Source organism: Camelus dromedarius, chromosome 1 (assembly GCF_036321535.1).
Source record: "Camelus dromedarius isolate mCamDro1 chromosome 1, mCamDro1.pat, whole genome shotgun sequence".
NCBI lineage: Eukaryota > Metazoa > Chordata > Mammalia > Artiodactyla > Camelidae > Camelus > Camelus dromedarius.
The window spans coordinates 94,563,443-94,581,418 of record NC_087436.1 but is presented as its reverse complement, the minus strand read 5'-3'; the positions used below and the strand labels follow the sequence as shown (position 1 = coordinate 94,581,418).

At 33.1% G+C, this 17,976-nt stretch overlaps 1 protein-coding gene across 1 annotated transcript in view; it reads left to right on the top strand.

Annotated features, from left to right (window-relative positions):
• Positions 1-17,011, top strand: part of UBE2K (ubiquitin conjugating enzyme E2 K) — a 56,857-nt gene extending 39,846 nt beyond the window's left edge. Inside the window, exons 4-7 of the mRNA XM_010980378.3 lie at positions 1,860-1,942; positions 9,250-9,349; positions 11,899-12,027; positions 12,351-17,011. Of these exons, the coding sequence (XP_010978680.1) occupies positions 1,860-1,942; positions 9,250-9,349; positions 11,899-12,027; positions 12,351-12,425 (387 nt within the window). The 3' untranslated portion in view covers positions 12,426-17,011. The remainder of the gene's footprint in view (positions 1-1,859; positions 1,943-9,249; positions 9,350-11,898; positions 12,028-12,350) is intronic.
• The last annotated feature ends 965 nt before the right edge of the window (positions 17,012-17,976 follow it).

The window sequence follows — 17,976 nt, the reverse complement described above, 5'->3', positions numbered from 1 at the left end:
GCGTATGGTTATTTTGTATCTTTGAATTTGAAATTGATGAATGATAAAAAAAGTAAGATGTGAATATTGTGGTTATATCTGTTATGAAGAAATGTTTGTTATACATAAGCCCTATATGCCTGTCTTATTTGATCTGCACTATATTTGAAAAGTATACTGTTTTAGGCCTATAACAACAGGTTTATCATAATGTTAATTGCATATTCATTCAGCGTGAGGCACTTTAGATGCTTGGAATGGTCTAGTAAGCAGGTTAGATAGACACCATGCCTTTTAGGGAAGACTGGGTAAGTAAGGAAGAGATTATAGAAGTGTGACATTGGAAAGTATACGGTGCTATGGGGACAGGTCAGGAAGAAGTGATTATGGAAGCTGAAACTTGAAGGATAAGTAGGAGTTAGCCAGGAGAAGAGGGTATTGAGGTGTGCTATTGAGAGAAAAAAATGTATGAAGGCTCTGGGGCAAAAAAAAAATTTTTTTTTAAGTATGGCTTGTTGAGCGCTTGTACAGAATATGAGGTGGAAGTGAGATTTGAGAGGTAGGCTAGGGCGTTTAAAAGTGTGGGCTTACATAAAGGGAGTGAGAAGTCATTAAAGGGCATTAAGTACAGTACTGACATGAATCAGATTTGTTTTAAAGGGCTATTTTCAATGTGAAGATTGGAGGGAGCAAAACTGAAGGCAGTGGACTGTTTAGTAACCTAGGTGAATAATCAGTCTTTAAGGAAATGGTGTTCTGTGGATGGGAAAAAGTAGATATTAAAATGAGTAAGGTTATTTTAAGAATTAAAAAAGGATCAAGGAGTGGGAAGTCTCCATTAGTTTAGGTTTTTGAGATCATTGGTGACCTAAAGTGCTTTTTCAGATGGCTTGTAAGTTAATGAGTGGTTAGGTGAGAAATTAGAGACAGGTAGTATAGACAAGTCACAAGAAGAGAAGTGGAAGTGTAAATCTTTTAGCTTCTTTCCATAAATAGCTTAGATTTGGAACATATATTGATGAATTGATTTTTGTAAGGTATTTAGAACATAGCTTGGCTCATAGTAATTAATCTATTAAATGTTAAAGAATTTTGACTTCGATGACTATCATATATGTCAGATATAATCCTCCTCCGCCTCCTCCAGAAGCTCGTAAGAGCTGATGAGCTAGATTTCATTTCACAGTGATCTGATAGAGTTAGCATTTTCACTTTGTTGGTTTCTTATTCTTTCATGCTAAGACTGTGTGAGTTTGTATTTTGTTCCATTGCAAACTAGTTATTTGACGTTGGGTAAATTTCTTAAACTCTTAAGCCTCAGTGCCTGGCAAATAATAGTAAGCTTTTAAATATTTGTTGAATTATTTTTTTAAAAAGTATTTTAAAAAAAAAATGATACAGAAAACCAGGAGCAATCTTACAGTCACTACTTCTGTTTCTGTGTACTGATTTTGCTTACTTTTTCCTTCAAATTTATTTTATACCCTTCTTCACACACACAAAATTTGCCATTTACTATCTATCTTTTAACTTTATGTATGACTTTATCTACCTAAATGGATTTTAGTCCGTGTTCAATTTCTTCCAGCATCTGACATTATGCTAGGTAAATTTTAAACACCTAGTAATTGTTGGGTTTCTTTAAAAACAACATTAGTTAAAAGGTTTATAAAGAATGTATGTCGTTGACAACATTCGACTTAGTGAACACTTTGTCTTCTACAATGCTCCTTTCACAGACAGAACTAGGCAAAATGATGTAATGTAAGTATGGATATATATTTTTTTTAACCCAAGGATTTAATTTTTTTGTAGTTTTACTAAAACTATATGTGTTTTGTTTCTGTTACTTGAAAATTCAAGTGTGCTTTATATTCTAGGTCCGGTTTATCACTAAAATATGGCATCCTAATATTAGTTCCGTCACAGGGGCTATTTGTTTGGATATCCTGAAAGATCAATGGTAAGAGATTTTGAATTCACCTTTTCCCTTCTCTTATATGAATTCCAAGACTATTTAGAATGTTAAATGTGTACTTGCCTCAAAACGTAAGCATATACTATACTTTCTATTTTAAAACTTTATGAAGACTCTTAAGTACATAAGAGAAGATAACATTATAATTGAAATTGGAATCTATATGTAGATGGTGATTATTAGGTAATGTCAGGTGGTAGCTTTACATGTTGACAAGTCTTGGGTTTCATTTATTTTGATAAATTTGACTTTTTGCTATCTCAGGAAGATATGTGTGAAAGACTAAAAAAATTGAAGTTTTGAAGTAATTTGGCTCTGACTTGCATGGGATGTAGGGAACAAAAATGTTAAAAGTTGTGTTAATTGAGCATGATTAAGGTTCTAAGATTCTAAGAAGTACCTTTTAGGTGGTATCTTCATTTGCACAGTGATTTATGGTGCTTTCACATGTTTTGTCAGATTTTTATATCTTAGCAGCATCGTGTTTAGTATTGCGAGTTCTTAACTTTGTTACCATTAGGTTCAGATCCTGACTTGGCCGTTTACTCACCTGTGTTGTCTTGAGCAAATTACCTGGCCTTTATGCCTTTGTCTCCTCATCTGAAAAAATGGGATTAATACCTATTTCATAGGGCTGTTGAGAAGATTAAATTAGTTGTTTTATGTATTTCTCTTAGACTAGAGCCTGGCATATTCTAAGTATATGGATTGGAAAACTAAGACAAGAGATATAAAAGGTCATTGTAGTAGAAGAAAACAGTGATAAGTTATGTTATTAACTTATTTCTTAAGTTTGTTAAGAAAGGGAAAGAGTGGAACCTGAACAAGGTGAAACAGGAATAACAACATTTAGTGTATGGGTCATTTGGTTTATTTAGTAACTGGATAAGCAGACGAGTCTCTGGTTTTGTTTTGTTTTTCCATGCTAACAGTGCATCTGAATAAAGCTTTTCCCTCAGTAGATCATCTCTTGAGACCTAGTTTCTTGATCTGTATGCCATAGTGTTAAACATTGAACAATGTGGAATATACCTGACTTTATCTTCTGTCATTCTTTTGATTTGTGACTTTTCCCAGTTTATTGAATTTGTATGCCTCAGTGTTTTTATCAGTAAAGTCATCTTGAAGACCTCTTACAGCTCTGTGGATCAGTGATACTAATGAACATTTGCAGTATTAGAGACATCTTACTTTTTTTTTTTTTTTTAACTTGGTTTCCAGGATATCAGTTCTTCTGTTCTCCCCTTCCTTTACCCACTCCCAACTTCTCAGTTGGTTCCTCCCTCATCTTTTGGAGCTTTGCACCTGAGAATACCTCAGGGCTGTCTTGACCTCTGCTTCTTTCCATTTATACGCACTTTCTTGATGAGCTCATCTGATTTCATAGGTTCATTGTTTACATTCTAGCAGCCCACAAATTTATCTTCTCTGAACTCCAAACTCATATCCTGCTGCCAGTTTAATGTCTCTACTTGAATATGTGATGAACATCTCAAACTTAAATATTTGAAATGCTGAACTGTTTCCTCAATCCAAAACCCACTTTCCCCCCAACTAAATTTTGGCAACTACGTCCTTGCAGTTGTTCAGACTAAAACCTCATCATGATCTTGTTTCTTCTTTTTCTGTTACTCCTATACCTCATCTGCAAATCCTGTTGTTGAAACCTCCAGGATCTTATCTGCAGCTCACTACTGCTACCTCGGTCCAAGTCACATTACCTCTTGCCTGGATGATCATAGGAGCCTGCCCTACTCAGACTATTCTCAGCAGCCAAAATGAAGCCCTCCCTACCCATCACCACCCCCAGCCTTGAAAACAATGAAAGCTCCAGACTAAAATTTTCCACTGTCTTCCCTATTTTGCTCAGAGTTAAGCTAGCAATACTGCCACTTCTGATTGTCTTCCTGTGGGTAGTTGAAAGATTATAGTATATGTATAGGGAAAGAACTTGATTTTTTGTATCAGAACACTTTCTATCCCCATCTCCTATTCCCATCTCTTAAGTCAGGTGAAATAGCTGAATTTAGTCTTGTTTCATATCAATATAATTGAAATGATAAAAGATATCAGAGATACATTAAATAGGTGAGATTGGATATCCACGGGTTTGTCCCCACCACACCTCAGCTTTATTAAAGTATGACATTCAGTAAATATCTAAACGTGAATGTTTAGGGTAATTTGGGACAGTTCTGTTAGAAAAGTTTGTTAATCTTGGTCTTTTATTAATACATGTGGGTGGTGATTTACCTTTAATATTTAACAACTTACGTTAGTATGGTTTATTTCTTACTTCAAAACTTAACCCAATGTGCAGACTATTTTCTGATGTTTTTCCACTGACACCTCTTATGACTAAATGTGTCTGTTTACCTGTGGAAGAAAATGGCAAGACTTAAAAATTGCACTCATTGATACTGCCCTTCCAAAAGACACAGACATGGAAGAAAATGGTTTATAAGCTGTGCTCAGTATCATTAGTCATCAGGGAAATGCAAACTAAAATCACAATTAGATATTGCTACACTTTTGTAAATGGTTCTCATGCTTTGCAGGTAAGAATGTAGTTCAGCCACTCAACCAGCAGTATCTCCCAGAGCTAAGCATACACCTTTGATTTGGCCCAGCAGTTCTACTCCTAAGTACTTGTCCAAGCAAAATGAGTGCTTATTTACACCAAAAGACTTCTGCAAGAATATTCATAGCAGATTTATTCAAACTGCAAATAACCCAAATGTCTGTCAACAGGAGAATGGATGTATAATGGTATAATAATACAGTGGAACACTATGTAGCCGGAAAAAAGCATATTTATACAAACAACATGGATGATTCTCATAGACATGTTGAGTGAAAAAATTGAACACAAAAGAGTACATACTCTGATTTCATTTTATTAAATTGAAGATAAGTCAAAACTAATTTTGGTGATAGAAGCTAGGACAGCGGTAGGGGTAGGTAAGGGTTGTGAATAAGAAGGACAAGAGTGAGGATTTTTGATCTAGATGGTGGTTACCATGAGTGTATACATGTATGAAAATTCATCTAGCTGTACAGCATTTTTACTTGCTTATTATACTTTAATAAAATATAACAAAAAGCTGCCTTCTCTTTAAGTAGCATTCAGTGTTTTGAATAAATATAGATTATTTATTAATGGTCTTCTGGAAGATCCTTAACAGGTAAGTTTGTCAACAGTGCAAACAGTTCACATGCTTATTCTACATAATAAAGGCCCCCCCTAGTCCATACGAACGTTTAGCCGTATTAACTGTGCTCAGATTTTGAGATCTGAATGAAATTAATTTACTAAAGATAGATTTATAAGGTACCCACTTATTTGTATCATCCATTAATTAAAATTAGCTAATGCATTTTGAAATTTTCATATTCCTGTTTGCCTATTAGGATTCATCTATGTTGTAACATTTGTCAGATTTTTCCTCCTTTTGAGGTCTGCATAATATTCCATTTCTGTATACACCAAATTTTGTTCATTTATCAGTTAATGGAAACTTAGGTTGCTTCTGCATTTTGGCTATTGTGAATAATGCTGTTATGAACATGGGTATGCAAATATCTGTTTGACTTACTGCTTTCAATTATTTTAGGTGTATATCCATAAGTGAAACTGCTAGATCATATGGTAATTCTGTGTTTAATTGTTTTGAGGAATTGCCAGATTCCTCAAATAGTGGTTTTTAGCACTTAGTCCACTTTGCATTCCCACCAACAGTGCACAAGGATTCCAGTTACTCTACATCCTCACCAACAACTCTTAGGTTTTTTGATAGAGTAGCCATCCTAATGGATGTGAGGTGGTATCTTATTGTTGATTTACATTTCTCTGATGGTTAGTCATGTTAAGCATCTTTGCGTGTACTTACTGGCTACTTGTCTATCTTCTTTGGAGAAATGCTTGTTCAAGTCTGTTCTCTTTTTTTTTTCTTCTTTTTTCTTACATTTTTTATTGATTTATAATCATTTTACAATGTTGTGTCAAATTCCAGTATAGAGCACAATTTTTCAGTTATACATGAATATATATATATTCATTGTCACATTTTTTTCTCTGTGAACTACCATAAGATCTTGTATATATTTCCCTGTGCTATACAGTATAATCTTGTTTATCTATTCTACAATTTTGAAATCCCATTCTGTCCCTTCCCCATTCTCATTTTTTAACCAGGTTTGTTTTTTGTTGTTGAGTTGCAGGAGTTCTTTATGTATTCCAGATATTAACTCCTTATCAGATACGTGATTTACAAATATTTTCTCCCCATTCTGTGAGTTACCTTCTATTGATTGTATCCTCTGCACAGGAAGTTTTTATTTTGAAGTTTTTTCCTTTACACAGAAGTTTTAAATGTTGATGTAGTTAGTTGTAGACTAATTTCTATGTTTTCTGTTTTGTTGCCTGTGCTTTTGACTGCTGTTTGATACCCAAGAAATCATTGCCAACTCCATTGTCCTGAAGTGTTCCCCCTGTATTTTCTTTTAAGAGTTTTTTTAAAAAATTTTTTTATTTAGTTATAGTCAGTTTACAATGTTGTGTCAATTTCTGGTGTAGAGCACAATTTTTGAGTCATATATGAATATACATATAATCTTTTTCAAGATTTTACAGGATCTTGAATATATTTCCCTGTGCTATACTGTATAAACTCATTTATCTATTCTATATATACCTGTCAGTATCTATAAATCTTGAACGTCCAGTCTGTCCCTCCCCCTCCCCCTGGCAACCACAAGTTTGTATTCTATGTCTGTGAGTCTGTTTCTGTTTTATATTTAAGTTCATTTGTCGTCTTTTTTTTTTTTTTTTTTTTTTTTTTTTTTTTTTTTTTTGGATTCCACATATGAGTGATATATGGTATTTTTCTTTCTCTTTCTGGCTTACTTCACTTAGAATGACATTCTCCAGGGACATCCATGTTGCTGCAAATGGCGTTTTGTTGTCTTAAAGAGTTTTATAATAAGTTTTGGTCTTACTTTTAGATCTTTAATACATTTGGAGTTAATTTTTATGTATTGTTTAAGGGGCCAGATTCACTCTTTTGAGAGATCAAAAGTTTTTTAAAGAAAAATGTTGATTGGTTGAGATGTAAATGTATAAAACAATATATGTGATGTTGTTACGGTTTTGCTGAAATTTATAATGTTTAGATGGCTTTTATTTTACATATTTTCATGTTTTTATCACAAATTAAAATAATTATTATGAGTTTAATAATTGTTTTAATATGAAATACTTCCTTTGAGTGAAGATTTTTCTTCAATATTCAGATAAATTTCCTTGAAGGAAATAATTGTATTAATTTAAAATTATATGACTTACAGTTTTGTTTGAAGTGTTGTTAAGCATCATAACCAAATTTTCCTATTCCTGTAGCTTCTCTAAAAGGATGAATTGATCAATAAAAATTTTTACTCTGATAGCATTTTTTAACACAACTTTTTTAAATGGTTTACTGAGGTGTTATTGACCATGAACTGCACATATTAAAAATGCACAATTTGGTATGTTTGAACATACACATACATTCCATAAAACCATCACACAGTTAAGGTAGTGAACATAACCAACATAACCCAGAAGTTTCCTTGAGTCCCTTTGTAATTGCTCCTTCCCGCCCTTCCTGCTTCCCCATTCCTCAGCAATGCTGATCTTTCTGTCACTGAAGATTAGTTTGCGTTTTGTGAAGATTAATATAAATGACAATTCTGATGGCATTTTATATAGGGTACCACTTGTAGTGTAATTTTTCTCTTACAAAATATGGGCTTATGTGTGTGATACTGATTTTATTTTTATTGGTTTATTTTAATAGCCTTCCTCAATTAGCTTAAGCTATAATGCACTAATGCAGTATTTCTCAAACATTAGCTTGCATTAGAATCACTTGGAGTACCTGTTAAACCACCCCACAGTTTGTAATTCAGTAGGCCTGGAATGAGGCCAAGAATTTTCATTTCTTACAAGTTCCCAGGTGATGTTGATGCACTGGTTGAGGAAACCATACTTTGTAAGACACATTTCTTTCAGACATTTATTGTTGGTAATAACTTTTTCTAAGGATGGTGGTATCTAGGATCTAGGATGGTATATATATATATATATATTACCATCCTTAGGAAAATTGAGAAAATAGTTACTCAGTAATTTTCTCTCTTCTGTAGTTAAAGTGAAGAACCCAATTGAAAAAAGACTGGTTTAGAATTACCAAACTTGTCTGTTAAAAATGAGCATGTTTAATAATCTTCAGCATTTAAAATAGTTCATTATTACGCTATTTCACTATTGTATTTATAAATATTTCTGTAGTAACTGGTCAAATAGTTTTTTGACAGAAATACTAAGGGTCCTTGTTAGGTAGATACCATTTTCTAGATAAATATTTGCTTTATAAACACATTTTGAAACATGAATTAAGTTACACGTACTAAGCAAAAATCTTGCCCTGTTTCAGAATGTTATGGAATTATTTTAGGCTTTTTTTTTTCCATTTTCTTTAAAAAAAATTTTTATTAAAAAATTTTATTGTAGTTGCTGTACAGTAATATATGAGTTACAGGGTATAATATAGTGAATTCACACTTTTCAAAGGTTATACTCCATATATAGTTATTGTAAAGTATTGGCTATATTTTCTAATGTACAATATATTACATCTTATTTTTGTACCTTTAACCTCCCTACCCCTACCCCTATATTGCCCCTCTCCGCTTCCCTTTCCCCACTCATATCCACTGTTTTGTTCCCTGTATCTGTGAGTGTGCTTCTTTTTTGTTATATTCACTAGTTACATTATTTAGACTCCACACAGTATCTTTCTTCTTTGACTTATTTTTCACTTAGCGTAATGCCCTCCAAATGATTTTAGGCTTTCTTCAAAGTAAAGGATATTTACTTGATGGTGTCTTGTTTTTAGAGTGCCACTGAAAGAAAGTTTCACATATTAGTTTATCGCTTTATTTTAACTTTATGTCTAGAGAAATGAATAGAAAGTAAGTCAATAGATAAAGCTGACCAGAAAGATATTGACAAAAATAAGAAAAAAGCTAAGCTAGTTAAGAATGATTTGAGTTGTCTTAAGGAATAGATTCTTTCATTGTAAAGTAAAGAAAAAAATATGATAGGTGGATATAAATTATAAATTTTTATAACTTAATTATATGATTAAGATAAAAATTAGTAGTTTTTATGTTTTATTTAGAAAACATCCACTTTGTATATGTCGTGCATTATGTTCTTAACTGGGATTTCTTCCTATTCTGAATCTTAGGGCAGCAGCAATGACTCTCCGCACGGTATTATTGTCATTGCAAGCACTGCTGGCAGCTGCGGAACCAGATGATCCACAAGATGCAGTAGTAGCAAATCAGGTAAGATAGCTGCTTTTGAAAGGCTTTCTTGTACTTACCCATGGGTCTCTACTTTAGTGGTTTGCAGTGATAGCACATGAGCATACTTCTGCCCAAACTAAATCTGGAAATGGTTTCCTTTCTTGCGGTAAGATTATTTTATCAGAAGTAATGATGAAAACCTAATTTAGTGATTTTTAACATACTAATTTAATTAGGTATATAGTAGATGCCTTTTTTCTAACATGTGAAAATTTCAAACACACAGTGTTTAAAGAATTATACATTGAGCACTCATGTATCTACCTACTATCTAGATTCTACGATTAATGTTTTGCTACATGTGCTTTATCGTGTGTCTCCATCTGTCTGTCTCTTAGTTCAGAGGTGATCCTTCCCTGATGATAATGTTAACCAGCTCCATTGTGGCACTGAAGTTAGATATGGTGAAGGGTAATTAACAATGACCTTGTAATTGCTTAATGGATAAGTACTTTTCAGTTCTGATCTTTGATTTCCAAAAGGCAGAGGTCAGCAAATTACAGCCAGATTGACTGTTTTTGTAAATAATATTTTATTGCAACATGGCCACACTCTTCTGTTTACAACTATAAGTGACAGTTAAATAATTATGACGGAGATTGTATGATCTGAAAGCCTGAAATAATAATTATCTGTTCCTTTAAGAAAATTTGCCAACCCTTACTCTAAGCCATTAGGATTTATTGAGCCTTGGTTTTTGTTTGTTTTTGAACCTAGAAATTTTTCCTTCTCTTGGCTTCTGAGATACTACCCTCTTCTCTCCCTATCTTTGTAGTTGTGGTTATTCCTTCTTAAGTCTAAGTCTTACAGTTATTTCCCTTCTTTCTTCTCCCTTTAAATATATTTCCTTGTTTTTATATTGCTTCTTTTACTTTCCATTATATACTGTCACTTGAATGATCAAATCCATGCTGATGTTACGCTGATGTATGTTGATAGGATGTTGAGGCTTGAACTTTCTCCTGAGCCTTTTTGAAACTGGATAGCTCTATATGAATGTTCCATGGATACCTTAGCACAGCATTCCCAAAACTGAATGCAGAATCTTAAACTTGGAACCTGTTCATCCTTCTGTAGTATAATCAACTTAGTTATATATCCAAGTCACAAACATGGAGTACTTTTCTGTGAAGTCTCCTTTTCTCTTGTATCCCAGTATTTCTCTGTCATAATACTTCACATATTTAAAAATATCTCATTTGACTGCTCTAATGGAGCTCCCTACCTCAGCTTCTTTCCCTCATCTTCTACACTGATAGTAGTTAACATAAGGTGCCCATCTTACTCCATGTTACTACTAAAAACCTATTAGTAGCTCTACTATCACCTACTTGGTAAGTCTGAATTGTTTAGTTTGAAGAGTTCCTTCATGATTTGAACTGTCTGCAAACCCAGCTTCAGCTCCTAAATTTCTGCTGTTCCTCACACTCTTGCTTTTCAAGATGGTGTTCATTCCTAGACGCCATTTCACCTCATCTGCCATGTTTTCTCAGCCTGAGAAAACTTTTCCTCTTAGAAACTTCTTCCTTTCCTTTGAAAAGCTGTTTACTCCTTGTTTTATGGATATTTTTGTTAATATGTTCTACTGTTATTTGTCTTAGAGTGCTTAGAATTATGGTTTAAGGTGTCACATGTATGTGCTTTCATTCGTTTTTGATAGTCAGAAGCATGGCTTGAGTCCCAGCTTTGATTTTCTGTTGAGTCTGAGCCTCAAAGGTTGAGTTTGGACTCAAGTTTCCTCTAGGTCCAGTCAGTAATTTGACTTATTTCCGTATTAATAATGGTTGAGACTAGATTTATCATTTTAATATATAATAATATTCAGTATGTATAAAATATCTTAAAAATAAATATTAAGGTGAATCGAACAGTTACTTTAACTTATACTTTGCTTTATTAAGTAATGATGATTCCAGAATATTTGAGAATAAATTACCTCTTTTCAATGCATATGGGAAGTCTTACCTTTTAAAAAGTACTCTGGTAAGTTCATAATTATCTCAAAACATGTGCTTTAAGTTAGAACTTTGCATATGAGGTTTTCTTAATTCACTGTACATTAATATAGTTCTAGCAAAACAGGAAAATCTAATTGTATTCTAACCTAAGCTATTGTTAATAATACAAATCTTGGTCACAATTACTAGTTAATTCCACATAATTTTAGAAGTTAGTAATTCTGTTTAGCTGTATAGTGTTTGCCAGTGCAGTGTTTAGAAACATCTCTAATAACTCAATTCATTTAGTATTAGTTTTCTGCTACTTTGTTGAAATTGGAGATTAAAGTTGATAAATGTTATTTATCTTTGTTTTTCTTTTGTCAACACAACTTGTGAATCACAGTTTCACATTAAACAGTCATTTCTTGAGTGACATAATTTGCTTGCAATGGAAAATGAATATCACATTTTAAATATAGATCAGTTTTATTTTTTTTTAAATCAGGTTTTTAAGCAGTTAAGAGATGAGCTACTATACTGAGTATTATAACTGTATTGTCATGTCAATCAATTTTTCCCCCCATATAGTACAAACAAAATCCTGAAATGTTCAAACAGACGGCTCGACTTTGGGCACATGTGTATGCTGGAGCACCAGTTTCTAGTCCAGAATACACCAAAAAAATAGAAAACCTATGTGCTATGGGCTTTGATAGGGTAAGTACATGAAGGCATGTTTATTTTGATATATTCATTAATTTTAAATTATTGCTGCAAATCCTTGGCTGACAGAAGTGGCTCAAAGATACTCTAAATCTGATTTTGATAAAGAAACTTCCTGTTATGAAAACTAGTGATTTTTCTTTTCCTTTTGCTGATTCCAGTCATTGGTTTTAGAAAATCTTTATGCACTGCAAGTTCAAGGCAGCTTAAAGAATGAGAAAGAAGATGTGATTTCTCAATATAAGGACAGTGAGTGATGGAGTATTTTGAAAATATTTCCTTGATTTGATTTTCTTGTCCCCTTTTCTTTTCTACAGAATGCAGTAATAGTGGCCTTGTCTTCAAAATCATGGGATGTAGAGACTGCAACAGAATTGCTTCTGAGTAACTGAGACAGAGAGAGCTGCTGATAGTCAAGCTTGCCCCTTCTTGAGGAGCATCAACATCTGTTATTTTTAGGATTCTGCATAGATTTCTTTTAAACTGGCATTCTTGCCTAATGATGTTATCTAGGCACCATTGGAGACTGAAAAAAACAAAACAAAAAACAAACCCTGCTCTGTAAATAAAGCTAATTAAACGTCTGTGTAAATTTAAAAAGGGGAAATACTTTAATTTTTTTTCTTAATAGTGTAAAAACTCTTTGAGCTAAGCTAAAACCATGGAAAAAACATGCTACTTTAGTGTTTAGCGGTGTACCAAGACTAGCAAGAGTTTGCTTCAGGATTTTGTTGAATAATTAAGATAATATTTTGAGTGTGTCAGGGCCATTCAAATTGTTGGTGTTGCATCACAGCTACCTTAACTGTTTTTAACATGGATCCTCTGTGCCTGTGAATTTACTTGCATGCTTGTACTTGACTTCTTAGGATGGGTAGCTGAAAAGACCACCATTTTAAGCATTTGAGAATTCTTAAATATGAGATTTATCCAGAATTGAAGATGGTGACCTATTCAGAGCCTTCTTGTCCTTGTCAATAGACTGGGACACCATATCTATTTTTCCCCTCTTACCACACACAGCTAATAATCTTAATAGTAAATTTCTCTATATTTGGTGGGGGAAATGTGCTGAGGGACAGTATCCTTTGCTCCATTTTTAGGTCCTCCATTTGGAATGTTTTGTCACAGTTCTTCACTCTTTAAAATTTCCTATATAAGTAAGTAATAATGTAAAAATGGAGCTGCCATTTTCGTTTCTTTTGCAAAAACAGTAAATACTTGATGTTGCAGTATTCCCAGATTTAATGAAAGTACCCAACTTAGTTTTTCAGTGAATTTAACATCTTTCTATTTTTACACTGATGAAATTTTTCTTTTAGAACTTGCAAAGATGAAAACTATTTGCAGGTTTTTTTAGCCTAATTTTGGCTTTATAGAGACTGATTTATCGGATACTTTAAAAGTCACTCTTGCTTGCATTTCCCCCTATTAACACATGAAAGCTGTGTTGGTGTTTTACTGTACATACTTCAGATGCACATAGGAATAGAAGTGTGTTATAAATCTAGCTTTCTTTATGATGTTTCTGATAATAAGAGAATTAAAAACTTTACCTTCTCTTGTATATAGTCAGACTTTCTATACGTATTAAAGTTACATTTCATTCTAAGTTCAAAAGTTTGAAAATTATTAGTTTTGCAAGCTCAAACACTAATGTGACCATTTTATGAAGGGTGAAATGGATTTGTGTAGGCAGTTCTATACATAGAAACACAGTTCTTACTAAATATTCAGGACCAATGCAAAATAACAAAAATGTAATGAAATCAGAATGAATTAAAGTAAGGCTGTATATTGAAAGTCATATTATAGTTTGCTTTCTTCAAGTGTTACTTATCCTAAATTATAGTCATTAAGTGTTTGGAAAATAATTTTGAACCATAAATTCAACATAATTTCATTTGACTTCTCAATAATCTTAGAAGCAATAAAAGAACCATTATTAAATATATTGTAATGTTAAGATGTGAAGGTTCTTCCAAAAACTTGTAAGCCTTTCCTAATCAGTAGTAAACTCTTGTAGTTGATATTATTGCATACTAAACACAAGTTGCCATGTTTTTTTTCCCCTATGTGTTTGCTTAAGTATAAATTTCTTCACATAATTACCTTTAGTTGTAGTTCAGTTACTTTCTAAAGATGCCAAAGGAAACCAGATTTTTCTTTATTTATTTTAAATAGCTAAAACCATGTACTTCTCTTTATATTTTTGAAGTTAAGGTTGGAATTGTGTGAAAATGTGGACAGTTTTTTTCATTGTTAGAATTCTTTTTTTTTTTTAGTGGAGAGCAGCTTGGTAATAGTAATATTTGGATTATTTTAAATATCAAACACTACCCAGTTTACTATTTGCCTATATTATCAGGGTATATTTAATTGTCCTGTGGTTTGACAAAGGAGAGAGAGAACTCAGATTACTAAAGATCAAGCGTTACGTACTTTGCTATTGGAGGCAGCTGTACCTTGCCTGTGACTCTTTTATTCGCGTTAGCCCCTTAGGGTATACTTCATTCAACATCCCTAGTGCCCAGGAAATTGAAAAGTACAATATTTGGTATGAGAAATTCTCCAAAAATGGATTGTTTATTTCAGAAATTTACCTCATTTACATTTTGTGTAATAATCTCTTTCCTTTCTGGCACTTTTCCGACTGTTGTCTTCTTCTTTTTTTTTTTTTTTTTTTCTTTTCCTGTTGTTTATTTGTTTGTTTTCCTATTTTTCTACCGGTAGACTTATTTCCCCAAACATAGAAATAATGGCAATTGCTTTTTTCCTCTGGTCTTACATATGTTTGGAAAAAAAGACACTAAAAGTGCAGCTCTCGGGAAAAGGCACCCTGGTGGAAATTATTTTTATAATTCTCAATGTTTTGTGTTTTGTTTCTCAAAAATTATGGTTAAAATATATGTGTGTGTGTGTATATATATATATGTAACTATACACACACACACACACACACACACACACACACACACACACACACACACACACACACACACACACACACACACACACACACACACAGTTATAACCCATTTAGGGCAGGCAGATTTGCTAGAAGTCACTGATACTCCAATAGGTTTTTATTGTAATCAGGTCTGTTCCCTGAGTATGTGCCTGACTTTTAAAAGAAAAAATAATCAGTTGTGTAGTATTTCAGTACAGAGTACTGAATGAATGAGCAATTTGTGACCCAAATAAGTATACAGTAAGAGATATATAAATATTTGAGGAACTTGGTACTAAATTAGATGCTCTGTGTTGGTTCCCCCAAATGTTTAGAGTTGTGACTATGGTTTACTTAAAACACATAACACGTTCAAGAATATGTATCTATGTGTTTGGATTCAGAATATTTTGCTTTTGGGGAGAGTAATCTATGAAAGTAAGGCTGATTTTTTTCTTTTTGTGGAAATATTTCACATTTGTAATTGCTGGTAGTGCTTAAATCTATGCAAAATAATTTTAAAGTATAGGAAAGAATTGGCAGATAAAGTGGATATTGCTTATTTATGCACTGCATTATGCAGCATATGTTCCTGCTGCTTAATAAGTTTATTAATGTGAAAAGCAGTTCTTGGCTATGAGTGTATGCCTGATTTCAGCTTTTAAAACTCTGCATAAGGGTATGATAATGTTTCCACAATCCTTGTTAGCAGCCCAGGAAATAAAAGCTTTGCTGCTTTATTTATTTATTTTTTTAATTATTTTTTTATTTTATTTTTTGGTGTTTTAAAGGTGGATTTGGGTAGAGAAAAGTTGGAGCCAATTATACTTTCTTGCACATAGATGGAAACAATCAATGTTTGGGTAGGAAAAGAAAGCTGTTTACAGTTAACTTTATTTCATGAATTTATACAAAATGATGTTGTATTAATCACTTTTTCTAGTTCAAGAAATTTCAATTCCAGGGTACAAACCATTGGTTTTAAAAATTTGCATTGCCATTCCTTAGTACCAGTTTAAAATAAATGCTTAACATTAGCTATTTACTATCATTGGGGAATAAGGCAACTTGTAGTATTTACTGATAAATAGCCTTTTTCCCAAGTGTGACTTTTTTGCAGTGTCTACATACGATGTCACATGTTCTGTTTGCACTGTTGCAATATGGATCAAAAATCTTGTGGCATAGCAGTGGGAGAATGTCAGTATCTCACTTGTCCCATTTGTTCTGTTACTGCTCTGTTGGACTGATCTACCCTCTTAAACCTGTGATCATCACCTAAATGTGAGTTGTGAATGTGTCAACTTTTGCTTGGTTGTTTCAACCAAGCTTTGAATATATATGTATGTGTGTATGTTTGTGTATACACATACATATATATAATCAGTGCTTATGTATATAATCAGGTGTGGCACAGTTTATCAGTTGGATTCTGGGGGGTGAGTGGATTCAAATCATTTGCACTGTGCTGTTAAATGATCCTTGTGTGCTTGCTGTTACCTACTTTTTACAGGCATCATAATAAAAGCTAGACTATTTCTTTGGGGGGGAAAGAGACTTATTTAATGTAATTTAAAGACTTTTCCAATAGAAAATGAAATACTATTGAAAATAATATCTATTTTTTAGCTTTCAGCAATTGATGGTACTTTGTTGTGGTGTCTGCTGGAAGTCTACTGCCATTATAGGGATTCTCATTAACCTCACCGAGAAAGAATCTTGCTTGTTAGCTTCTCTAGATCTCTATTCTAAACAATCTGTTAGTGACGATAAATTCTGTAGGAGGATCTATTCTGAGCCGTTAACTTCCTGTAAGGGGAAAATGGGTGGGTTACCAGAAAGACCATTGAAGCAGGGTGGGCTAGGGGTGGAGGGCTGGGTATTTGTCTTGAGAATTAAGAACTACAAAACACTTTTGTACACAACTGATTTTTTAAAAAATAAACACATTTTTAAAGATGTTGAATTTTTTTTCCCCCCTTACTGGGAATTCTTAAAAATAAATGCATGCATGTTTTCCCCTGAAAATGGTTTATATCTTCTTTCTGGGTACTCATCAATGGATAGGCAGTTAAGCCTACACACTACTTTAAACAAGAAAAAGAGCCAGGAAGATATTTCTCCTAGGCAAACTTTATAGCGATATGCATGTGTTGAGAAATGAAATAAATTACATTAGTTCTTTGAATTTTAAAATGGGTTGACATTATTTACTTCTGTTTAAAGTTATTTATTTGAAAATATGCCATTATTTGGCTAGGTTTTAATCCAAAATTTAGAGTAATCCAGAAGTAGTAGATACCGAAAGCAATACTATTTAGTTTGTTTTCACACAAGCACACAGATCTTCCTGGAAAGGGTGGCTGTTAAAGTGAAAAGGACTCTGAATTGTTTCAGAAGGTCTTGGGTTACTATTCTTGAAGTGCTCCTGCCTTTATTTGATTCTGATAATTAGAAGAGGCTATGTTGGTTAGGATTTGTATTAATTATTTCACATGGCAAACTGATTGTTACTTTGTGTCTCTAGGGCATTTCATAATCAGCATTCAGCAGGCCTGTTGAGTTTCTGTAGCCTGGAGATGGAATTGCTTCTGACTGGAATACCAGTACGAAGTGCTCTTTTCATGGAGCACATACCAAAAATCAAGGATAACAGATGGAATTCAAGTGAGCTTCCATGCCAGTCCCTAGCACAGAATGGTCAAATTTAAAGGGTAGTAAACACTTGGTACGTGTTTTATTTCATTCATCAAAGAAGTAAAGAATTAGCACGAATTCTTTAATAAGCTTTTAGGAGTATGCCCTACAATAATACGGTCTACTCAAGTCTTCATGTTGTAATGTTCATTTCCCCTCATTTAATTTCAGTGGAAATACATTAAAGCAAAACTTAATAATTCTGCCTAATTTTCCTGTTGTAAATTACACTGTTTTGGTAAATTACCTTTTAATAAGATGTTGAACCATAGTCAACAAGGCCAAGCTGTTTAAAT